The 26,191-nt window shown below is 40.2% G+C and overlaps 1 protein-coding gene across 6 annotated transcripts in view; it reads left to right on the forward strand.

Moving 5' to 3' along the window:
- The window catches only part of grin2bb (glutamate receptor, ionotropic, N-methyl D-aspartate 2B, genome duplicate b), a 115,555-nt gene that overhangs the window by 75,799 nt on the left and 13,565 nt on the right, over positions 1–26,191 (forward strand). For all 6 annotated transcript variants that reach the window (XM_039810448.1, XM_039810440.1, XM_039810488.1 and 3 more), the window contains exons 6-14: positions 587–779; positions 13,669–13,783; positions 14,128–14,333; positions 14,684–14,855; positions 17,548–17,701; positions 19,611–19,736; positions 21,060–21,289; positions 22,747–22,907; positions 24,686–24,873. In XM_039810448.1, the coding sequence (XP_039666382.1) occupies positions 587–779; positions 13,669–13,783; positions 14,128–14,333; positions 14,684–14,855; positions 17,548–17,701; positions 19,611–19,736; positions 21,060–21,289; positions 22,747–22,907; positions 24,686–24,873 (1,545 nt within the window). The remainder of the gene's footprint in view (positions 1–586; positions 780–13,668; positions 13,784–14,127; positions 14,334–14,683; positions 14,856–17,547; positions 17,702–19,610; positions 19,737–21,059; positions 21,290–22,746; positions 22,908–24,685; positions 24,874–26,191) is intronic.

Below are 26,191 nucleotides of genomic sequence, written 5' to 3' on the forward strand. Positions count from 1 at the left end.
ACCAGTAACAACATCAAGGCTGCCTGAAAATGCAGGATTGCCTTTTTCCAAAACATTTACGATGCAGGTTTCAAATGTGAACACATAACCCAAACCAGTCATGGAAAATGACCCGAAAGCGCAGTTGTTTGCCGGTGTAAGAAATAGATGCTGACATCTGATAGCCAGCAGTTCCTCATGCTTGGAAAGCCAAAGCATAACAAAATGAACTGAGGGATGACCATGGTCTCGACCGACGCTCATATTCAGCAAGTTTTTCTTGTGATTTCAACCTGTAGCTTTATTTTTATTTACTTTTTTTTAAACAGAGTAGCACAGTAAACAGCTGCACTCTGGCTTGTACCAAATTAAGATATTTTAGGTATATTTGCAGTCTTGATTTTGCCACTTTTCAGCATCTCTTCTAAAATGCTTTCATTTTTGTATTTCTTTTCCCCCCTCTGGCTGTTTTTCATTGCACTCTGCCTGCCTGTTTGTATCCTCCCTCTCTCTTTCATACTTTTCTGTCTCTCTCCCCCTCCTTTTCATCTTTCGCCATATTTCTTTCTACTTCTTCTTTTTCCTCCCATCTTTCTCTCTTTCCCAGGGCTTATCTCGGTGTCATATGACGAATGGGACTACAACATCGAGGCCAGGGTACGTGATGCAGTGGCTGTCATTGCCACGGCAACCTCCACTATGATGCTGGACCGAGGGCCACATACCCTGATAAAATCAAGCTGCCTCGGAACACTTGACAAAAAGAGCTCCAACACTGGCCACTCCAAGGAGATACTGAAGTGAGTCAATGCTAAGGGGATGGGCAGTCAGGGGAAAGCAGGGCAGAGGGGGCGGGATAGACAAATACAAATATTAGTAACGTAGACTGAAAATGTGTTTGCAAAATCATGCCCCGTTTGTCCAGTCATAGTTTACCAACTGTAACTAGCCACAGCAGGACTGTCAAACTTCGGATTTCTCTACATGTTGATGCATTACACTCTAGTAAAGGTGATCCTCAAGTTTTTGGAGAGTGGTGCCTTTTTAGCATTTACAAAACTAAAAACACAAGAGCAAAAGTGTAAGGAATGGATTAAACTGTGTATTTATCTGCTCTAACATGAGCTGCAAATGTTAGCATGCCCTGCTAACTAGCTTACTACCTACGATAGTAACGTAGAGTTATTTCCAAAGGAAAGGGAACGTTATTTAGTGAGGTTACAGCTACGTTAGAAGAATACCTGTTCAGGGCTGGAACATCCACCCCGTGTGAGCCATGGAAGCCATATAGAGAGAGTTTAGTGTAACAATAACAGCACTGTCCTGCTCTTTATTTGATTTTACACTTGAGCTCAATTCCAGCCAAACATACTGTATGTTAGATATTGTTGTGTTTGCCAAACTCATCAGTGATCCATCATCCTCAAATCCTTTTCTCTTGTAAAAGTGAAGCTTGCTGTTTGAAAATATGAACAATAAGCCATAAATCTATCCACTGTGTTGCTTCATCTCCAAGTATGTTTACATAATAAGCATCCAAACCACCCAAGAATATGTTAGAACAAATAACATCTCATCATTACACTTTATTTGTTATACTGCACTACTGGCTCTAACCTGCAATACGTGAACAATGCTGCACCTTATTATAATATGGTATAAGATTTGTGTCTGGGACAAGTAGTTAAACTTAAAGCCTCCGTCTTTTAGTATGATATGTATGTAGCCATCATGTGATATTTAAAACCCTTTTACAGGGTTCTTGTTTTTAAAACAAAACATTAAAAAGTCAGCTGTAGACTGAGTTTCCAACCACAGGGTTTAATTGTTAGCATTAGCTTACACTATCTAACTACATCTGATAAAATCTGCTCATGACAGTTGTCATTTCAGCCAGCAAATTCCAGAGAAGATGCTTTTGTTCACTACAGTGTGAAATCAAGGACCCATTGTTTCAGAAATGACTGGGAATTTTGATGGTTAATCTGCCATCATTATTGTACACTGCTTATGTGGCATGCGAGAACAGGTAGCTTGCCAGATGTAGCAACAGTAACTAAGTGAATTGGAGCTTTGTGAAGGAAGGGTCCGAGGCTTTGGCTGCCAATTGGTCTTCAAAATGAACAGGTTTGCTTTTACATCACATTTTCAGCACAGATCATTTGTCTTTGGGAGCTGTAACTTCAAATAAACAATCTGTGCTTCTGATTAAATATTGTTTTGAATTTGAGCCCAGGTCCAGGAGAGACAATCATCCCTTGCTGAAAAAAACATGGCAAATTAAAAAGCAATGAGCCATGTTCACCTAGTTTTTATAAGCTTTGAAATGTATTTTGGTACAGAAAATGAGCAGGGTGTCATGCACAATGCAAAAGCAGATTACATTTTTTATTTATTTATATGAATCAGAGCCAAAGGAGCCGGGCTGGTAAAATCATAGGTGGAAAAAAAAGTGTAGTTTGGTTTTCTGTTGCTGAAGCTGGTTGAGCAAATGTGCGACGACACACAATGCAGTACAACATGGACTACAAATACAAACACAAATAAAGACACGTTCCCTAAGGAGAGCAAGAATTGGTTTAATTAGCCAAGAAAAACTTAACACACAAGATGAACAGAGACATTAGCTCTCAGACCTTTAACCAGATCTTGTATTATCTTTAGCTTAACCCACAGCCATCAAGGAAAACATCCGTCTTTTCCTCTTCCTCTGAACCTCCTTGTTTTTGCTTTTTTGGCACATTACAGAACACGCAAGAGCATTGGTATTCAATAATTAATCCTCATTTAACTTTATAGGGCGTGCTTTTACAGTTCACATTGATCAGAGATTCCACAGATAATTGAATGCTCTGGAACAACCGGATTTATGAAAAAAGAGCTAAAGAACCAGAGTGTGGTCACACACACACACACACACACACACACACACACACACACACACACACACACACACACACACACACACACACACACATACATATGTTATTATAGCATGACATTTAACTGCTCTTCAGGGCTTACTTTAAAAAAGCTTAGAATTACTGATGTCATTCCTTATTAGATGCATTTTAGCCTTACAAAACTATGCACATGCTGGTCTGCTTTTCCTCCCTCTTTTTTTTCCTAATATTTAACATTTTCTCAGTTTTTGTTTGTTTGTTTCGCTGTCAGTTTGAATTTGAGAAATGTGAAGAACTAGGAAAGCATTATGCAACCTCCCCTGGCACTGCTGCATTAATCTCCAGGTTGAGGTTGATATATTACTGTAAATTTTGGTATTGCCTTCACCCATGTTTCTGTTTTTAATATTAGAGGCACTTATGCTTGCCGTGTAGGATTCCACCACCGACTGAGATAACAATAACCACCACAGCCATGAATATTTAAGTCCCCAAAGGGCGCTATCAGACACAGGGTTAGCTCTCAATCATCCTTTAGGCACACACCTGGGACGCTACTATGCTGTGTGTGTGTTGTGAGTTTTTTTTTTTTTTTCTTTCCATCAAGCCATTCCATTTCTCTCCATTTGACTGAGCAAAAGTAGAGACTTTGGATCTGTGGATTTCGATGGGGACCCCAGAGGCTAGAAACAACCCCACACACACACACACACACACACACACACACACACACACACACACACACACACACACACACACACACACACTACACACACACAATTCCACCTATTCCATCCCCTCACCCCCAGAGACAAAAGCAATAATAAGGCCATATGTCTCTGCGTGGTCCTGTATATGTACAGGCCACAGTGGGCTGCATGCATGCTGGATAGGCATGCCATCCTGTCAGCGCTGATGGACGGAGATGGGAGGCCCCAGTGAGTCACGCTCTCAAATTTGTTTAGGGGCTGCTTGACCTCATGGGGCAGACACACACAAACACGCACATATAAATACATGCATACTCAACAAGTTCCAGCACAAATAAGGAAGCACACACACTCAGAGCTCTAGAGGCCATCCATTGTTTCCTGCCAGACAGAAAGAACAGGAATGCTTGGATAATGAGAAAATGTGCACCAAGTGGTTTTGGATGAGGCGCTAAAGGGCTTATTTGTGTATGTGTGTGTATGTTGCAGGGAAAGGGATGTTTTTTAATATTTGTTTGACTGCAAATGTTCCCCTCTGCTGATTGAAATGCCGCACTGATAGATATGATGTAAGAGATGATTAATATTTTGTAGCGAGTTTGCTTTTATGTGATCTGACGAGACGTTTGTAGAGCTCAGTGGAGAACCTTTTCTGCAGGCCAATTGACCCGTGTGCTGCCTGTCATGCATGTAAGGCGAGCATGTTACTCTCATCCTATTTCACCTTCAAAGTAGAGCAGTATTATTGCTTTTCAATGAAAGTGGCTTTCTAATAAATCCTGGCTTTGTTTATTAGAAGGCAAGCAGGCCTAGAGCACAACTGATCGTCTCTTTTCATCCTTTTCTTTTGTTAACCTCATTTCCACTGAGGTCTCTTGTCTGAACTGTGTGGATACATGACTTTTTGTTCCTGAGTATTCTCTGCTTTTCACCCCTTTGTTCTTTTATTTTTCTTTTCTCGCTCTGTGATGCTCCTACAGAAGTCCATTCTCACTGAAAATTAAATGAAGCTAAAATGCTGAATCAGAGAGCAGTGATGGCTCTCTTCCATCCCCCCCACCCATCTCCCCCCAACTCCACTACTTCTCTCTCTTCCTCTGTCAAAAACAGTTGTTCCTATTTTTTTTTTTTTGCATATGAATGAATGAATGAATTCAATTTTGCTCCTTTTACTCTCCCAACTGTGTCCTTTCCATAATTCCTGTGAGGGGCATTTAAATGCCATAGATATAACCAATCAATATTTCACACAGCCTTTTACTTATTGGATCTGTGAACACCATCGCACGTCTGTTACTACATGTTCAGTGCCGTATGTGAAAATTATTACATGATTCACTGTAACTGGCATGATTAGTTGTAGGTATATAAATTAACTTTTTTATAATAGACTTAGTTTTATTGTGTTATGTTACACTCACAAAAAAGATAGGGACTTCCAATAACTTAATTTAATTTACGCATTTTAAGCCACTTTGAGTCAACATTTTCTCCTTTTAGGCTAAGTCAAACCCTAATTTGTATTTGTTCTTTCTTATGTAGTACCACAAGGCACATACAGTAGTTTCAAACAGTCAATCATTTGGCTCTTGTTGGAAATTAGACAAACATGTGAAATGGTTTGCTCTCTTGAATCCAGGTTTTTTTAAGAGGTGGTTTCAGGTGTGTGTAGCCGAGATAAACAGTCCAACATTATAGAAATTGATGACCACACGCTGACAAAAATAATTAAAAGTGGCTCTTCAGATTCAAAATGAATAAACTCCAGCGACTTGTTTATTTTTGTTTATGCCATATTAATGTTTAATGTTTGTTTATTTATGCACCAACCACCAAAGCAAATTCCTTGTTAGTGTAACTTTGGCAATAAACCGGATTCTGACTTATACAGGCTATCAACGATGGCCAATCAGTAGAAATGTAGTTTGAGTTTCCCTGTCAAGTTGAAGTATTAATTTTATTTTACCTTTATTGATGACCTGGCCAAGAGGCAGCAACGGGAGGCAAGTCGATACAAGACATTAAAACATAGATGCAGCTAGTGCAGTAAAACATTAGACAAAATTAAAACATACAGTATTTACAGCAATAGAAATGTATGTACTGTGTTCTAAAGAAGCGAATTGAAAAGCAGGTGCAGTGATCAGAAACTATCGCTTGTAATGAGTTATTAAAGGAGGGTAAAGGAATGAAGGTGTGGCATTTTACCATCTTTTGTGTAGTAGTATACCTTTGCAAGTTGCCACAAATAAAATGAGATCATCAGATAAATTATTAGAACGATTACCTTCTCTCTATAAATATATTTTGGTAAAGTGCTGTTAAGGACATATTCATGTCATTTTACCTTGAAAACTAAAATTGGAAGATTCTTTCTGAGATTAGAGACAACCACTAGTAAAATCAGTGTTTGTGGTTTGCAGACTGTGAAAGGTCAATGTCCTTGCCTGTTAAACCCTTGCTCACATTTTAAATGAGAGAGGGCTCCCTCTGATACAGTCCTCCCTCTTTCCAGACTCCACATGTAGCTGTCTGATGTGTCCCACTCAGCAGGGGTCCTCATGGACCAAGATCACATGAAGCTACTGTGGACTCACTTATTAAAGGCTGAAGCTCAAAGAGACTCAGAGCCTTACATCTTTCCTATGTGTAGTCCACATCACTCTGTATTTCTGTTGTCAGAGTGGTGCCACCAGCAATAAATGAGTCAATAAATAATGATTTTTTCTCCCCTAGTTTTTTTTTTTTTTTTTCAAAATTCTGTTTCAGCCCCAATCAAAATATTTTTTAAGTTATTGTTTTATTGGAGGGGGAATTCAAGTAATCACCACAAATTCATTTTGCAGAGAGTTTGGTTTGCGCCTACTTCGAGTTAACCTGACGAGCCAGATGGTTGTTTTTCGTGGGATTTTTGCGTGATTTTATGATATCGTGAGAATCCAGCTGCTATGCAAGGTAAACTTTGAAGCACTTGGGAATGACAGTTGACTGCAGATTTGATCAAACTGGCTGGCAGACAAGCAGATACTTACCAAACAATAATGATTGTGACACATGCTGGAGACACAATCATGCTGATAATATAAGTTATTAGGACAAGTTATTTCAAGTTAATAAACTATTTACAACTAGGCTTCTTGTGCAAATTATTCTTCATATTCTTCTTGTAAGACTCTTTCGTGATGGGCTCATTTGCAGTTTGATAACATCTGCAGTCACACGTGATAAGTCAATAAAAAAAACATTTTTTAGGAGACAAAACTAGATTTTTGAAAAATGTGAACTTCATATTAGAAAATACAAATTAATTTACCAATATTAAGATATAAGTCATGTCCAGTTACAGTGATGCACAAACAAACCATTTTTTATTTTTTTATCGTAGGGCGATTTTAATGACATGACAACATTCATTTGTTTTAGCTGAAGTTAACAATTGCTGTGGTAGTTTATTAGTAAAGTTATTTTTGTGTTGGGCAATGTCCTTGCTCTCTTCTTTTGTGTAAAGTAACTGTCTGCTAAACACTCTTATGTGTACCTGCTGTAAATTGAAGATATGGGTTTCCATTGCATGTAATCGCACATAGGGCCCCATTGAAAAACTTTCTAATATGTTCTGCAGTAAACCCTGAGTGGCACAGCTCTTAGGCCAGTTACACACTGCCGGCGTGGCGTGAGCGTGGCGTTTGTTGCGTGTCAGCTGCATGGATTTTTCTATGTCTTTACACACCAGAAACGTGTCTGACGCGGCGCTGCTGCTGCTAGCCTTGTCTGTACACAGGATTATTAGGAACACCATACTAATACCATGTTTGACCTTATCCTATCAATATGGGCCAACATTTCTAAAGAATGCTTCCAGCACCTTGTTGAATCAATGACACAAAGAATTAAGGCAGTTCTGAAGGCGAAAGGGATCCCCCACACCATTAAACCCCCACCACCACCAACCTGCACAGTGGTAACAAGGCATGAGGGATCCATTTTCTCTTTCTTTTTACACCAAATTCTGACTCTACCATCTGAATGTCTCAACAGAAATCGAGACTCATCAGACCAGGCAACATTTTTCCAGTCTTCAACTGTCAAATTTTGGTGAGCTCGTTCAAATTGTAGCCTCATTTTCCTATTTTTAGTTAAGATGAGTGGTACACGGTGGGGTCTTCTGCTGGTGTAGCCCATCCGCCTCAAGGTTGTGCGGGTTGTGGCTTCACAAATGCTTTGCTGCATACCTCGGTTGTAACGAGTGGTTATTTGAGTCAAAGTTGATCTTCTATCAGCTTGAATCAGTCGGCCCATTCTCCTCTGACCTCTAGCATCAACAAGGCATTTTTGCCCCCCAGCACTGCGGCATCCTGGATGTTTTTCCTTTTTCAGACCATTCTTTGTAAACCCTAGAAATGGTTGTGCATGAAAATCCCAGAAACTGAGCAAATTGTGAAATACTCAGACCAGGCTATCTGGCACCAATAACCATGCCACGCTCAAAGTCTCTTAGATCATCTTTCTTTCCCATTCTGACATTCAGTTTGGAGTTCAGGAGATTGTCTAGACCAGGACCACACCCCTAAATGCATTGAAGCAGCTACCATGTGATTGGTTGATTAGATAATCTTATTAACGTGAAATTTAACAGGTGTTCCTAATAATCCTTTAGGTGAGTGTATGTTTCGCATTGATAAAATGAAATACCATGTTACACATAAATATATACTGATTTGATTACAGCAAAGACAACGTTGGCAGTATTGACGGCAAAATAGGCTACAGAATATTTTGTTCTGTATTGACAGGTGCAATATTAGAAAATCGTTTTTTTTATTACATTTATATCTGCATTTATATCCAAACCTAGAGACTTTCAAACATCAGCATGTCGTTTATTAATATGTATTTGTGTCTAAATGACATATAAACATCTTTTCATATTCTATTTTGCCTGGAAACGCTTCCAACACGCTTGCGTGTCGCGTGAAAAATAGGCGTCGGTTCTATTTCCAGCAGGCATGCGTTTCTCACGTGTCACGCAGGCAGTGTGTAAGCTCTAACCTGTTAACATGGGAGCCGAAATATAAATGGACACGCTACGCAGCTGACATGCTCACGCCACGCAGCCAGTGTGTAACCGGCCTTACACCATACTCTTACCATAGTTTAACATATATATAGTTGTACATTTTGCAGTCTCCTCACACAGTCACTGCCTCTGTCCTACAGGAATGTAATGTGCAGTATATTTCATCAGTAGCTGGTAACTCTTCAGAGGCGGGTCTTCTGCATTCATCCCAGATTACAGTATGAGTCATCCACCCAAACCTGTTACAGGTATGTGCGTGTGTGTGTGTGTGTGTTGATGCACCACAGACACACATGCACAGCAGGGATATGTATTTTTGCATCCCTGCATTGCAGCGACAGAGAAATTGTCACAATTTGTGAAAAATTTCAGATAGTACAGTGTACAGCTTCACTCAAAGATAAAGGGAAGTTGTATCAAATGGCTCTGAAATAAGTTTTAAGACATTTTAGAGGGAAAAAAAAGGGGATTGTGTCCATGTCATTGATGATTCAGTGTCTCTGTAACTAAAAGATAAATTCCTCTAACAGCCAGTGATTAGTTGGGGAACAGTTGGTGAGCGAGGCGCACGCAAGCGCTGCATATGGCTGTGATGAAACCGCATAAGGCTCAGCTAGTAGCTCATCCTAGTAGTAAAAAAAAAAAGAATCTTCCTCCAGCAGAGCCAGAAGGGAATTCTGACATGGGAAGGGATCAAACGGCACATTAAAGCTTCATCAATAGTACAGAGATACAAAATTATAAACAGAGCGGCCTCCTCTGCTGTAAATTCACAGCGTGCATCACTCTTTGTGAAGGCACAGGTTAATGTACGGGCAAATGAATCCTATTGATGTGTGATTCGATGCGCTGCTCAGAGGTGAGATGGTGAGATTGATCTGATAGTGAAAGACAGCATGAGGGGAAGTGGGTAAACACTCAGGTTTAGACTGAAAAATACTCCTTTCAACCAGCCTCTCTCAGGTGAGATTACTGTTCCCATGGCAACACAGTTGATTGCATGAAAATTGCTGTGGTTGTGGGTGCCATGGCAACACATTACATTATACTGACGTTAAGAGCCTCCCTGCATGCTAGGTTGCGGTTTTGAGTATACTTACAATGTCACCCCGTCATGATGACACACACAGAGGCCTCTACTAGTCTCATGGGTCGCCATGGTGTCTGGGCGGCAACACGTTGGACCTCCTGAGCCTCCACCCATACCGCTTTGATCTTTTTGGTTGCCTATTCAAACTGAGATTATGTTTAGCAGACTAATCCCATGTTATACGCGCATTACAGCAATGCTAGCCAGCCAGTATGCAGCAATAGGCATTTCATGGAGGCTTGAGTCATATTATTGACTTTCTCAAAGCATGTAGCCTACGTACTTGGTGTGTGTGTGTGTGTGTGTGTGTAGGTGTGTGTGTGTGTGTGTGTGTGTGTGAGAGAGAGAGAGAGAGAGAGAGAGAGAGAGAGAGAGAGAGAGAGAGAGAGAGAGAGAGATGGGATATAAATATATTCGAAGACGTTACTGATAGAGGTACTGAATGTTCTAGTAGGAGGTACTTGCAATAAAATCTAGGATAAGTTTCAGACCCATTGCTCATCTGTTGTCTGTGCTTTTTTATTCACTCGTGAATAGATTTATTGTCTTTTTTTCACACTGTTGACTTGTTGGGAGATGATGGTGGGTAAAATGTGCACTGCACTTCCTTTAAAAAGTCTGCACGCACACACACACACACACACACACACACACACACACACACAGCCCCTTACTCCTTGCATTCAGACAAGATATTTATTTCTCCGGTGGATTGTTTCAGAGGGAGAGCGTCTCCATGGTGATGGCAGCCCACAGATCAGGACGAGGAAGAGTGAGGGAAGGAGACGGCAGAGAAAGAGAGAGATGATTCCAGCTTATCTCCCAGTGCTGTACACTTGTTGACACACATATATGCTGATGTGTATTCATACAGGCGGTTAATACACTCTCTACTCCTTTCTCTCCCTTCCACCTTTCACTCATGGTTTCTTGTTGCTATCTTCGCCCTCCCAGCTCTCACTGACTCTCCCAGCCTCCCTGTACTCTGTCTTTATCTTTCTCTGTCTATCAGGTGCAATATGTTTTACCAAGCTTCAAACTGGTTCATCTTTGCCATATTTTACGCTAACTAAGCAACCTTTAACCTTTACAATATTGAGTCAATTTAGGTGGAAAACAGCAGCATTAGAAGCAGTGTGTGTGTACACACACACACACACATATATATATACTGTATATACTGTGTGTGAATAATCAGAGATAAACAAAGCAAATGTGAACAAAAGCATACTGTAAAACCAGTGGGTGTCAGATATTATATACTGTATCCATCCCCAGACATCATTTTCTGAACCACATTTCACGAAAGAACATTTTGTGAGTATTTCACTGCTGAATATTTGACAGCTCAAATGAGTCATTACAATTGCCAGCCGTGTGCGCTTTGTGATTGAAATGTTTTGGCTCAATATTTCAATGTTCAAGAGTTTGAGAATATTTATAAATTAGGGTCCTTGATTTTAAGTGTGTGCTTTGTCCCACCACCCGTTTAAACTGTGAGCATGTTAGCCTTATGACCAGAGACGTTACCAGAGAGACGCATTATACTTTGATAGCAGAGGTGTTTGATTTAGTGTTGTGGCTCTCATGAACCACAGCAGCAGAAAAGCTCTCCACTGAACTCCTGCTCTGCTCCAAACAGCAGACAGACACAGTTAGCGACTAGCTGGTGACCATACTGTAGTGAAACATTTAGCAGCTAAAGATAGTTTCCTCAGGAGTAAAAGTCAGCGCTCAGCTTTAAACGACAATGTTAAAAACAACAGACAAAACCAGAAATCTTGGTGTCGTCATGGACTCGGACCTGAATTTCAACAGGCACATTAAGACAATTACGAAGTCAGCCTATTACCACCTTAAAGCAACACTAGAGAACTTTTTCCGCTTCGGTCCCCCTACACGTTGGAAGCAGAATTGTCCATTACATTATATACATTATTAATGTCCAATACATTATCCATGACATCCATTACATTACATTGTCCAGTTCATTCGAACTACAGATCCGCTATCCGATCTGGCAAACTTGCATAATGTAATGTAATGGACAATTCCGCTTCCAACCTGTAGGGGGATCGAAGCGGGAAAGGTTCTCTGGTATTGCTTTAAGAATATATCGAGGGTTTTTACAGGTCTCCCTAAAAAATCTATCAGACAGCTGCAGCTGATTCAGAACATTGCTGTTTGAGTCCTCACTAAGACCAAGAAAGTGGATCACATCACTCCAGTTCTGAAGTCTTTACACTGGCTTTCAGTGCCTCACAGAATTGATTTCAAAATACTTTTACTAAACGGTTTAGGGCCAAAATACATTTCTGGGATCTCATTTATAAAACTGTGCATACGATCCTTACTATAAGTGTACGTACGCCCAAAAGCCCAAAATGGCGTACGCCGAAAAAAAGGTCAGATTTATAAAACCGTGTGTACGCACACCTGTAAGCAATGTTCCCTTTATAAATTACAGATTACCTACAAGCGTGCATACGTGGATCAGCCTCTTATCCCGCCCTGTACACGCCCATTTTTAACCATAAATAGTCAATGCAAAGCACCTCGTGAATGTTGATCAGTATATGAATGACACTGGCAGTTGTTACACCGTATCATGTTGACTGGCGGAGAAAAAGCAAAAAACTTCTGTCAGGAACGGTCAGGAATTACTGCAAATTGAAGTATAATTTCGGCCTGTTCTTGCACAGTGTATGGAACCCTGATCTATAGACTACATATATTAATAATACCATCCGAAACGGCTGGCATTACGGCACTCGGGGACAGCTTCGATATACCAGACGTATATAATAAGATTTAACAGAACTATATATTATATCCAAACAAGCCTAAGTGATAAAGTTGAAGATTATATTTAATATTTATTTAAAAAAACACTTAGCTGTCTGACATTTCCCTCTGGAAACAGCTGGTTCCCCCCAGAAGTGGCGAGGACCTGTATTTGGACCAGGATGGCACTGTTTCGGTGCGTTGCCCTTTCTACTGGACCCAATTCAGTACAGAGATCCAAGAGCTCAGCTTTAGAAAATCTAAATCGTCATATTAGCCAGTCATCGTCATGGTCCCTGAAGTCTCTTTTTCTCCTGATTCTTCAATTAGCGTTATCCTCCTGCAGTGCCAGCAGGGCCATGCAGCATTACGCACGGGGTCACCGCAGTATTTATATGTTTACAACAATTTGTGATTGTTAACACCCCGCCAACACAGCATCAACTAGTGGTATCCCCCACCTCGAGATACAATTTGAAGACGAAATAAAGTGTAATAGGTAAACACACTTTTCTTCATGGAGGTATAACTTTTATTGTCGTATTTTATCTGTTTAATTTTTTCTAATCGTTTTTAACTGCTCTTTAATGTTTTATGTAAAGCACTTTGAATTGCCCTGTTGCTGAAATGTGCTATACAAATAAAGCTGCCTTGCCTTGCCTTGGTGGAGAGCAAAACAGAGCTAACAGGAGAGTAAATATTGGGCTTAGATTCACCAGGTGGCCAGAAAGCTGACTAAATGAATTTTAATGTGTGTCTGCTGGATGTGTAAATAATCAGCTGTTTGCTAACACATAGCCACTTCAACTTTAGTTATAAAATGTCAATGTTGTGTTTACAGATTGTTGTACTATGTGCTGTTCCCAAGGCCCAAAAAAATCAACTAATGCAGTTTTAAAGAAATCTACAGTATTTTCAGTTCATCTTGATGTCACCGTTGTAAAACATGTATCAGGTTCACCACAATCTTGAGTTTGTTGAGGGGGTTTTACTTCCACTATGTATTTAAAAGGTTGTGGGTAAGAATAATGTTTAAAGTCTAAATTCTGTCCATTTTGCTTTCAGACCAAAAGATGGATCATGATCTATCATATTTCTGACTCGGACTTGAATTGTCATTCTCAGGTACCTCATGAATGTGACATTTGAAGGCCGAAACCTGTCATTTAGTGAAAAGGGTCACCAGATGTTTCCCAAACTGGTCATCATTCTTCTAGACAAGGACAGACAATGGGACAGGGTGAATATCTTTCTCTCCTCTTCCTCGCTTCTCCTCTGTCCACTTCATCTTCTCTTTGTCTCCTCTGTCCATGTCTTCCCCTCTCTTCTGTTCTTTTATTGTTATCTTTTCTCTTCTTTTCCTCTCCTCTTCTTTTTTCCTCTTTACTGTCAACCTCTTTCTGTGTCCTCTGCTGTCCTTCTCTTTTCCTCTAATCTATCTTCTGCCTTTTTTTCTTGCTTTGTATTTTTCACCCTCTGTGATGCGTCTGTCACTTCTTCATTTGGAGTGTCTCCCTGCCACTTGAAGTACCTGTTACAGTTAGCCTGTATATCACACAGCCCTCCTCCCACTCACTCATACAGGTTGGCAAGTGGGAGAGAGGCTCTCTGACGATGAGGTACCATGTGTGGCCTCGCTTTGAGCTGTACTCTGCAGCAGAGGAGCGGGAGGACCACCTGTCCATCGTGACTCTGGAGGAGGCGCCGTTTGTCATTGTAGAGGACGTGGACCCGCTCAGTGGGACCTGCATGAGGAACACTGTGCCGTGCCGCAAACAGCTCAAACTGAGGTGAGAATTTGGACATAGGAAAAATTTGGGTGTTTTTGCTACTTTTTTCCTAAAGATATACATCTTTGTCTCATGGGAGTAGAACATCTGATTTGTTTTTACTGTGTGAATCCAGGATGAATATTTTGGAGTCAAGTGCTAAAAATAAAGCCATGTTTTCTTAATGAAACTTAGTGTGAGTCATATTGATTTATACATCAATACGACTGCAAAATGTTTATTTAAAAGTTTATTTAAAACTTCTGGTATACTGTGTAACAAGTCAAACAAATCACCAGTATAAAAAATATATAAAAAAAACTGTATCTTTACTTTCTCTCCCTGCTCTTCCTCTCTGTACCACCTACCAGCAATCAGACAGGTGATTCAGGGATTTACATCAAGCGCTGCTGCAAAGGTTTCTGTATTGACATCCTAAAGAAGATCGCCAAGGCGGTCAAGTTCACGTACGACCTCTACCTGGTCACCAACGGCAAACATGGCAAGAAGGTTAATGGGACTTGGAACGGCATGGTTGGGGAGGTGAGGGCATTTTACACAATCACTCAGTTTATTCCACATGTTCTTGATAAATTTCTGGCTTTGATTCTGTTTCACTGATCTGTTATTGAACTGTTTTTTTTTTTTTTTTGGAGTTACATATATGGTTGTGCAGAAGAAGAAAGGTGGATCTTGTTGGCTTAAGGAAAATCAGAAGGAAGCAGCAGCTTTGCATCGGCTGTAAAGTTTTAAAATACCCACAATCAGCTGGTTGTGGATTTTACAGCTGGCAGAAGACTGCAGCACAAACGCTGGAGACCCACCATGCAACCATTATTGAACCAGCAAAGTGACTAAACAGAGCAGTGCACATAATATCTAATTATATTCAGTGTGTTTAGCTGACTTCTATCAGAACCAAGTATAGTTCACCAGTACATTCACTATGACTGCAGATCTGTTTATTACATTACATTACATGTCATTTAGCTGACGCTTTTATCCAAAGCGACGTACAATTGCGATATATGTCAGGATATGTCTGGAGCAACTAGGGGTTAAGTGTATTGCTCAGGAACACATTAGTTTGTCTTCCACACCAAAGGCATGTGTCATATCCACTGCGCCATCATAACTGGCATCCATTTAGCTCATCATTGTGGGTGGTGTGTCACTGATGGCATACAGTATACCTACTGCTATTTCACTATTTTCTTTAAAGCGTAGTCCATTCAGCATTCCTCCCTAAAGACATGCAACACTAATATAATGACACAGTGAAAAAGTTTCAGGTGGCACAGGTCAAATTTAACATAAAAAGTTTAGATTTAGTTCTCAGTATAGCTGAGAGTTTGGTTACCAAGCTTCTCTTTCTCATTGCATTTGTTTAATGGAGCCTGATGGAGGTCATTTTAAAATTTGTAACACTGGAAAGTGAAATGAATCACTTAGTGTTGACCAGTGGAATACTGGGAAGTTGCAAATGAGGCTATACAAATATTAACCACAAAAAGAACTGTGGATCAATATGTCTTAAATTTTATCCATTTCCATTTAGTCATTATGCTTTATGCTTATTTATTCATTGTAATGTATGTATGTGTTTTTTATTTTGTTATTTCACTTAATTTTCCTTTGCTTATCACTTTTTTCACATTTGTAATTCACTTTTCTTAATAATATGAATACAAGGCAAAGACTAAATTGCTTTAAAAAAAATTTAAATCAATTAAAAAAGCAAGTAAGTATGTAATCTAATACTAATGCTAACACTACTACAACCGGGGAGAGTGTTTTGGTGCCTACAGGATTTTATTTTTATGATAGGGCTAATTATATTGTCTGAATGTCTTTCTCACTATCAAGCTTTACTTGTTCCCCACAACCTTGCCTGAGGGGGAGCTGTGATCAGCTCCACAAAACCTCCTGAAGCTCCTAATCAGAGATGGAGAAAGAAAAAGACAGAGAAACAGAAAGCAATTGGAAGAGAGAAGGCAAGAGGAAGAAAGCGGCCTTAGGGAAAGACCCACTTCTCTCCTGCACACATTACACATTAGACATTCAGCACAAATCAATGTGACGTCCAACTTAATTGATTATGGCATAGAACTAGTGACATTAATATTAACTTAAGAACATAATTGAGATTTCCAGGATAATATAAAATTACAGTATCTTAAAGAAGTACTTTACCACTGTAAAGAGGGTCTTTTCATAACACTGGGATGTCTATGCAGTAGAATGGCACAACATTCTTTTTAATTGGTGCTACACGGCCAGAGAAAACAGAGAAAAGGGGCTGTGGTATCCCCTTTCACTCAAAAGGTAGAAAACCTACAACTGCCAGACTTCACTGCACTTCACCAGACCAGTGCATTCTGGTTGCAGGGGGTTGTAGGGGTCTCTCTCTCTCAATCCACTTATATACTCTTTGTGTCTGTATGCATAACTACTATCTGTAGTTCAAGCAACAGCCAGCGAGCCCCCTCCGGATAACATAAAAGGCGTGATCCGGCAGTTTTGAGCTGGGAGATGAGCACAGAGATCTGGGCGCTGACATGATGGAGGGAAGTTTAACATAGCTGATTTACACATACTACACACATTGTTATGATACAAAGCTGATTGGAAATCGGTAAAGTATCCCACCTACTGTAGATCTTTTTATACAATTCCTGAAATATGCATTAGCATAAAGGCACGGCTATGCAAATGTGCAGTGCATGCATCCATTGATGCATTAGTCAATGCTCTGAAATGCCTAAGCAAGCAGCTAATGATTTCATTTGAATGGGGGCGGGACAGGACAACAAATACAGAAAACAGAATGAGAGAGAGAGAGAGAGAGAGAGAGAGAGAGAGAGAAAAGCAGGCCTCTATGAAAAAGTGTGACAAACGTGCATAGGATTCCTGCTCACTCTGGTATGCATATGCCTTATTAACACAGTTTTTTGTGCTCCATTTTTATTTATGGCCCGAGGCTTCAGGAACTTAGGGCTAAATATACCTGAACACAGTCAGAGGGAGGCTGGGTTGGTGGGGAGTTGAATACTGACCCAGTGTAGTAATGATCCCCTTCTCCTACTGCTTCCACTCAACCGAAATAGTGTGTTGAATACGTGGCTTGTGTATGAACTGCAGCACTGAATTATTTTCAGCTTTTCACCGCAATCCTGGGAATATTCAGCACTGACCTTCCATGTTCCCCTCCTGTCTGTCTGTTGTTGTCCCTCAGGTGGTGTTAAAGAATGCCCACATGGCAGTGGGTTCGCTCACTATCAACGAGGAGAGGTCAGAGGTCATTGACTTCTCTGTGCCCTTCATCGAGACGGGAATCAGTGTCATGGTCTCTCGTAGCAACGGCACCGTGTCCCCCTCCGCCTTTCTTGGTGAGGAGAAACGCACCTGGTGCTTCTGGCAGATGTACAACACAATCGAGAGCACTTAGATGTACACGCACGCACACACTTAAATCGAATAATAAATGCAGAATCACTGATAGAGTACAAGCAGGTTTTGTTGCAAAACAATGACATTTAATGACGTTTAATTGTGTTGATCAATGTGTTGCACAAAACAGTTTGGTTACATGGTGACATAAAATGCAGCTGAAAATTGCTTAAAAAACATCACTACAAACCGAAATGCATGTGCTTGTATGTTAACATTATCTTATTAAAGTGCTATAGTTGAGATTAAAATTTGTGTCTTCACCTTTGGAAACTGTAGTTGTAGTTGCTCTTTCTTGTTCTATCACTCACTGCTATATTTAAAGGAACACGCCGACTTATTGGGAATTTAGCTTATTCACTGTAACCCCCAGAGTTAGACAAGTCGATACATACCCTTCTCATCTCCGTGCGTGCTGTAAAGCTGTCTGACGGCCGGAGCGGCAGCAGGCCAGCACATAACATGCAGGTGACAAAAGTGACAAAATAACACCAACATGTTCCTATTTACATGTTGTGATTTGTAGAGTGACAGCGTGTACAAAAAACAACGTAACATGAGACACAGCCATCTTCTAACTGTACTATAACTATATTCATTCTGCTACTTGGGCAGAGTGATTTGCTTTGCAGCAAGCCTGTCTCACTCCGCCCAAGTAGCAGAATGAATATAGTTCCTGGTTTGTTTACGGTTAGAAGATGGCTGTGTCTCATGTTATGTTGTTTTTTGTACACGCTGTGACTCTACAAATCACAACATGTAAATAGGAACATGTTGGCGTTATTTTGTCACTTATTCAGAGCAGTAGGATTACTGGAACCATTCACCTGCATGTTATGTGCAGGAAATGTGCAGTTTGCATTAGTAGTAACTTAATAGAACTCTGATATGGCTTTGGTTTCTGCAAATTAGAATCTAAGGCCCTGACCATGGCTCTGAAATATCAGTAGCCTAACTCTATATTATTAAATCCATGATGCTGTCCGTGGTGCTGAAGTAGCAAACAGATTTGTAATTGCAACTTTTTCTCTGAATCCCGCCCTTCTGTCAGTTTAAAGATAGTCGTGGGTGAATGAAAACAAACCTGTCTCCCCTGTTAAACAATACAAATTGCCTACTGGCTGTAGGTGAGTGAACAGTTAACAAAGAGCTGAAATTACGAACAGTAATGCTGGATTACATGCTGCTTTGTTTCCTGTGAATCCCTTGTGCATGTAAAGGCAATTTAAATCCAGCGTGAACACCGCCACTAACAATGAAACCTAATATATAGAGAGCTAATTGTAAATAAAAGAATTAAAATGCTGGGCATTGAAACTGTTATTAACTATTAAAATTGGAACATTTAGAACAACACCATCTGCTGATGAAGATTGTGTAATACAATCAAAAGCTCCAGAGCACTAAATGGACCTTGTAGTGACATTGTTTTGTTAACTACAGTGCTATGGTGTTTATCACAGATTGTTTAGTGTGTGGAAATTGCAAAGCAGAGAGCAAGTGGTGGAAAATGTGCCCATTTCAATGAGTACATCTGTCCATTCACACCTACCTACCTTCCTCTGTTTTTCTCTTGAGAAGTGCTTGTTAGTGTTCACACAAACGCAGACAAAATCCATCAGTGTGCAACAATGAGCACACAGTACATAATGTCTATATACAAATAATCATATTGATACCAGGGGGTGATTTTTTTTAAAATAATTTTCTTTATTTTGGTTTAATCAACTTCCTTTCTCTGTCTTCCCACAACACTCCCTCCCTCCCCTTTCCACTTCCTCTGCTGCACCCTCTCCTCCCTCCAACCCCCCTTTCCCCTCTCTCACCCCCTCTCCCACTCTGTTTTAGAGCCCTTCAGTGCTGATGTCTGGGTGATGATGTTTGTGATGTTGCTGTTGGTGTCAGCCGTGGCTGTGTTTGTGTTTGAGTACTTCAGCCCGGTGGGTTACAATCGCTGCCTGGCAGATGGGCGAGGTGAGAGGATTGCACACACACACACACACACATGCTCAGACACAGACAAGGGCAGACCCAGTCAATGCATGCTCCAAAAAGTTGACAATGAGGTACATTTTCAGGCGATCTTCATCTGAAATGAAGACATAGTTGGCATGTTTTGTTACCTTGAATGCACCATTCAAAGAGAGCTCCTCATGTGCTAAATTACTTTGATTACAATCCCTTCTGAATGAGTACGACTTGAGCGCTGGGACTTTCTACTCGATATCATGGAGTACTTATCTCCATCTACAGTCACTTAAGCTCTTTTACTAATGAAAAGGATCATTGACAAGAGCCAGATAGGTAATCTTAAGTATTCTTAGCATCACTGTGTGAGACTGTGAAAGACTCCTCTGTTCTTGCATTACGTCTTTTTTTTTGTTGTGCCATTCTTAAATAGTAAACAACGTTGTTACACCGACACATCTAGGGTTGTAAAACCGATGAGTGCACTTAAGTAGATCTATTACCATACATTGAGAATGTGTGTCAGGTTTAATGGCGTCTGATAGTATGGAACAACACCACCCTGTTGAATGAAATTTGGTTCCAGCAGGCCATTCAAATTAATTTGCCTATCAAAATCAATGCTTCAGATTCAATCTATTTTTTCTCCAGGTTTTATACACCCAACTCTGTTTGACTCTCAGGACTGCATTAGCCTGTCACAACGACAGACACTCAAGATAAAATCAGAGACTTGTTATATTGCGGCTCACAGCTTCTTCTTTTTTTTATCAAGGACCAGAGGGGAGAAGAGTAATGGTGTTTGGTTTGGAGTTATGTTGGTTTTCTGAATGTCACAGCAACAGTATATGGTGTGTGTGGTTTAATCACTAGGTTATGTGAAGCTGTGTTCCTATACTGCTGCTCCAGCTGTAGCATAATTGTAGCCTGCTGTGTGCCCATCTACCCCTCCCCCTTCTCTCTCTTCCTCCCTGTCTCTGATGCCACAGAGCTACAGTAGGTAGTGTTTCCATCCTGTTACCTTGTCATACTCCCACAGAGGTAGGTGGAACAGAGGTAGTCTGTAACAGTGGGTTGTCACTGCAGCGTCTGGAAGAGCGGATGTGGACCGTACAGCACATCCTGCGATCACTGACAAACTAAAGGATGGGAATAAATCCAGTCTTTGTCGCTGCCATCCATCAAGTGCCTCCCACAATGACGGTCTTGAGTGAATGCAGATAAAGTGAAGTAGCACCTGGGATCTGTGAAACTGATTTCTTGCATCCTCATCCCTCAATCATCTTTCTTTGTACCCTTCCTCCCTCCCTTCTCTTTTGTTTCTCCCAGAGCCCGGCGGTCCCTCCTTCACCATTGGTAAGGCCATCTGGCTGCTTTGGGGTCTGGTTTTCAACAACTCTGTCCCCGTGCAGAATCCCAAAGGTACCACCAGTAAGATCATGGTGTCAGTGTGGGCCTTCTTCGCTGTCATCTTCCTGGCCTCCTACACTGCCAACCTGGCTGCCTTCATGATCCAGGAGGAGTATGTCGACCAGGTGTCGGGCCTGTCAGATAAAAAGGTGTGAATTCAAAGCAATGTAAGGGGCTGTGGGGCGGAGGAGCAGGTGTGTGCAGTACTTAATGTGGGGTGTTGTCAGACACGGCTTTTTGTAGTTTGTGTGAGTAGATTAGAGTCTATGAGAGGGTAGGGCTCCCACTAAAGATTATTATTTTATTTCATGTATCCTTTATTTTACAGAGTAAAGAGTTTAACAGAGAACAGAAAAAAAACTATAACTTTTGGGATTAATCGTTTAGTTCCGTGGTTCCCAACCTTTTTTGTCTGACATACCACTACAGCACTATTAGATGAGGTCAAGTGACCTGTGAGTGACAACACCCATCATGTTTCAAATGTGCTCATTTAAATGGATTTGAAAGTGTTATTTAACAGTATTAGTTATATAAAAGTTACAATATGTTATATCATGTAGTTAAATCATCAGTGTTTTGGTAGGATTGGTCACAAATTAATTTGTACAGTATGACAACTGTTTGTGTTTCTAAAGCTAACTAGTTTTCATGCACCCTCAATCGCAACACATGGTTTTCAGGGTGGTGGGAGGGAAGTCCTGTGCAGTCGGCCTGTTGTAGCTCATAATTTATTGGTTATTGTGACAATAATATACTAAAGTAAGCTATTCCACAATCTTTTCAAATACCCCCTGGGGTAAAAGTACAAGAGGTGGGGAATAACTGGTTTAGTTCATAAAAGTAAAAAAATAAAATGTGAAAAATACCCTTCCCAAGTTCTTAAAGCCCCAGGCGATTGTTTTCATTTTTCTAACCGATAATCCAAAAGCCAAAGCCCTCAATTTACAAAGATATAAAACAAATGAAACTAAGCTTGACTAATTGTTTTTCTATGAAATTTGGCCTTACAAATACATTTGAACTTAAACTTTATTCATAGACTAATTTGAACTATTTAGTCTATAGAATTACTCAACAGAAAAGGAATCAGCTGCTATTTTGATTATAGATTCATCAATTTAAAATAATTTTCAAGCAGATTTGCCAAAATGTTACTCAGTTACTAATTGTAAGTATCTGCTGTTTTTCTTTTCTTTGTCTTATCTGATCGTAAACTGAGTTTTAGAAATTATGATGGGCATTTGTCACTTTTATCTAATATTTAATAGACCAATCGATTAATCAAGCAATTTAATTTATTATTCAGTAATGAAAATAATCATCAGTTGCTGCCCTCAACCTGAAAGGTGGTTCTTTTTTATTTTAACTTGATCTGGTGTACAGTACATGTTTGTCTGCATGTGTGTTCTGGACTTTCCCATGTCTTTCTATTGAGCACAACACTAAGCATTTCGTTAATTTTGAGTTACCAAAAGCGTCCTGTGCTCCTGCTCAATAGTGCATTAAAGGCAATCTGATGCGGCTCAGTGCCTTTTCCATGCTAATGAGCACTCCTCTGTCACTTTCTCTGTGTGGTTTCTTTTCCGGAAAACACCCGCCACAGTTCCAGAAGCCTAACGAATTCTCGCCGCCATTCCGGTTTGGCACGGTGCCCAATGGGAGTACAGAGCGCAACATCCGCAACAACTACCGGGACATGCATACTTACATGACCAGCTTCCACCAGAAGAATGTAGATGAAGCGCTGCACAGTCTGAAGACCGGGTGAGGAGGAGAGACATAGAGGGGAGGATGTGAGGAAGGAGGGAGTTGAAAGAATCTCAGCAGGGAGAAAAGAGACAGTGTGGTGGAGCTGTGAGGTCCTGTACTGATGCAATACAGAGAAAAGATGATGAAGGAATAAGAAAAGGGAGACAGAGGAAGCGGGAGCATTCTGGGCAATGTGGGTGGGCAGCCAGTGGAGCTGTGTATCAGCCTGCCACTGGCACCCAGAATAGCAGCATGTGGTTGTTGTGAAAGCTAGCTAATATTCACACTCTCTGCCTCTGAAGTACAGGCTAATTTCTTCCTTTCCTATTCACTCTTTCCCTGTTTTCCTTCTTCCTGTCTTATAATGTTTTCTTTAATTCACTGCTTTAAGGATCAAGAATGCAAAACACCTCTGGTGTTTGGTGAGAGTTTGAGCTGAATGACCACAGAGGCCTGTAGAGCCCAGAGGCACCGTTTGATGGTAGTTTGTCACCAGGCTGGAGACTGTCATGTCAATTTACCTAACAAATCAGTTAGGGTTGGTCTGGATAGAATAGAGTAGAATACAGGGAAATGTCATACTTGAGCTTAATTAAAGATGAATTCTTGATCTTTGTTGTTTCCAAAAGCTTTTGACCACATCTCATGGCATTCCTCAGCCGTCATGGAGATGGTTTAGGTTTTACTACGAAAGTCCGTACTAACGCCACATGATGACACCTAAACTGCATGACAACTGGGCAACTCTATTCGCTGAGGAAGATCACAAGATGTGTTTGAAAGCTTCAGTAACAACAGGTTGGATCTTGTATTGAGAATTGTTTTGTGTACCTTATAAGGTATATAGGGAATTAGGACTGCTGCTCTTTGAAGGTTCATTTTTTCATTTGTTTTTAAGATGTTAGCAAAGATCTTTGTTTCAGACTAGGTGGTCCGCTTTAAAATACTACGGGATACCCAGGAATAAAACACAATAGAATAAAATGATTAGGGATTGTATCCAAATTCCTCCCTTCCAGGTTTCCTATATTTACTTTCTGACATATAATATATAAAATAGAGTGTACAAAGTCAATTTGGAATATCTCTGTGCTATATAGTGCCCTCATAGGGTCCATAGCATGCACACTGCCTTTCCTAAATATCCCTGAATGCAATGCTTTGCCATGTAACACTTTATTTTATGGACCATACATTTCTAATAATTTCCTTGTAAGTTTCCTTGAAATAACTGTGCAATTTGTCATTAATTATAGCTGAAATAGAGATCCATTGTTACATTTTCAATTAATTCCAATTAAATGCTAAGCCAGCGTTTCCTGGAGTGTTCTACTCAGTGCACAGTAGATCGTCTGAACATGCAGCACACGTGCACAGGGGAGCGTACAATTCAACATTAATGAAGAAGGCAGTCTCCGATAATAAATGAATGATTAATAGCTACCTAAACCGACTAATACAGCTGTCTAAATTGTCTCTATGGTACCAAATTACGTAATTCTTTCCAGGAAACCTTTCAGAAATTAAGTAACAAACCCATAGAATGAAGTGTTATCCATCGCTTGTATGAAATCAGCAATGACACAAATTATGTTGAGTCATAAGTATCCTAAAGTCTCAATTTATTATAAACAAATATATATATTAAGTGGGAATAGTGATGAATGAGTGAGTGAGGGAGTTATTTTGGACACATTCATTCACCGTCATTATATGATTGGAGGTACAAGAGGCTCCATAACACAATGTAAAAATGTTCTTTTAACAAACTTTCCTTACTCCACGCTCTGTAGCAAACTGGATGCCTTCATCTACGACGCTGCAGTGCTGAACTACATGGCGGGCAGAGACGAGGGCTGTAAGCTGGTCACGATCGGAAGTGGCAAGGTGTTCGCCTCCACCGGCTACGGCATTGCCATCCAGAAAAACTCCGGCTGGAAACGAGCTGTGGATCTGGCTATCCTCATGCTCTTTGGAGATGGTAAGGAACTTGAATAAACAAAATATATTTTAATGAAGATTTGAATGAAGAGGCCTTAAAATGTCATCATTATAAAGCAATAATGATGACATTTCTATTTGGCTTTTCTCTGTTGCTTTTAATATTTTAAAATTAATTTTATTTATACATATATACACATACATACATACATACATACATACATACATACATACATACATACATACATACATAGTGGCTATTGTTAATTGCCACTTTAATGTGGAAGTCGCACAAGTTTTTTGAGATAATGGTTTAAATGGTGTCCTATTTATATTGTAATATCCTGACAGGGAATATCCCGTAGATAGGGCCTTAATATCATTACACTGTATAATGTTGAGGTATAATGAGGTATAATGTTGTCACAACACTATTAGAGAACAACCAAATACATCCACCATTCTTTTTTTTTTTTTTAATTGCTATTGTAGCCTAAATTTATTTCACTCAGTATAAACAAAAATTTACTTCCCTTCAGTGGTGAATCACTGTTAAAGATTTTCAAGAAACAAAACACAGTGATCATTCAGGTTGAGATTCACAAAATGAAGTTATGCTCCTATCAGTGTTAAGGTTGGGGACATGAAGTCGTCGGCGTAGCTGTAAAGGAGCTGTGACTCAGAAGGTGGTCAATGTTTGTTTTGTTGACAACCCAAGAACCTGCTGGTAGATCCTGGCAGTCAATGAGGCTGTTGAGCTGCAGGATGAGGCCTCCTGAGCCAGGCTGGCACAATTCAGTCTCTAATCAACCGTCAGGTACCAGTAGGCCTGAAAGGCTGCTGCAGTTGGAAAAGTGAAAGTTTGAGTGTGGCTTGTTTTTTTGGTAACTTAGGAGGATTTGGCAGCACACTGCAAAGGCTGTTTTTTTTTTTTAACTGAAGATAGGTAGAAGGTTGACATACTTCTTCAGTGTCACATGGGCTGGTGGACTTATTCATTCAACAGGGAAACCTTAAATATACTTTGATTTGTTCTGGCTATGTCTACACTATAGTCTCTTAACAAGGTTTTCACATTTGTCAATGACAGGATTTGAGTTTGAGAGCTTTCCGGTACTAACCACACGCTAATGTTTACAATCCTAGAACTAACCAGAACACGTGTCTTTTTAGAGATAAGTACTGTAACACTGTGAAACCAGCTAACTACACCAACACCAGGTTGTGTGAATATTCATGTACAGTAAGGAGGTTAAATCATGAGTCTGTATTCCATTAGTGTACATCAAGTAGGAAGCAACACTTGTGATACTGTACGTGCAACAGAGCAATGCTCTATATTTGTAGGTCAGGTTTTT

This window comes from Perca fluviatilis, chromosome 1 (genome assembly GCF_010015445.1).
Source record: "Perca fluviatilis chromosome 1, GENO_Pfluv_1.0, whole genome shotgun sequence".
Classification (NCBI taxonomy): Eukaryota; Metazoa; Chordata; class Actinopteri; order Perciformes; family Percidae; genus Perca; species Perca fluviatilis.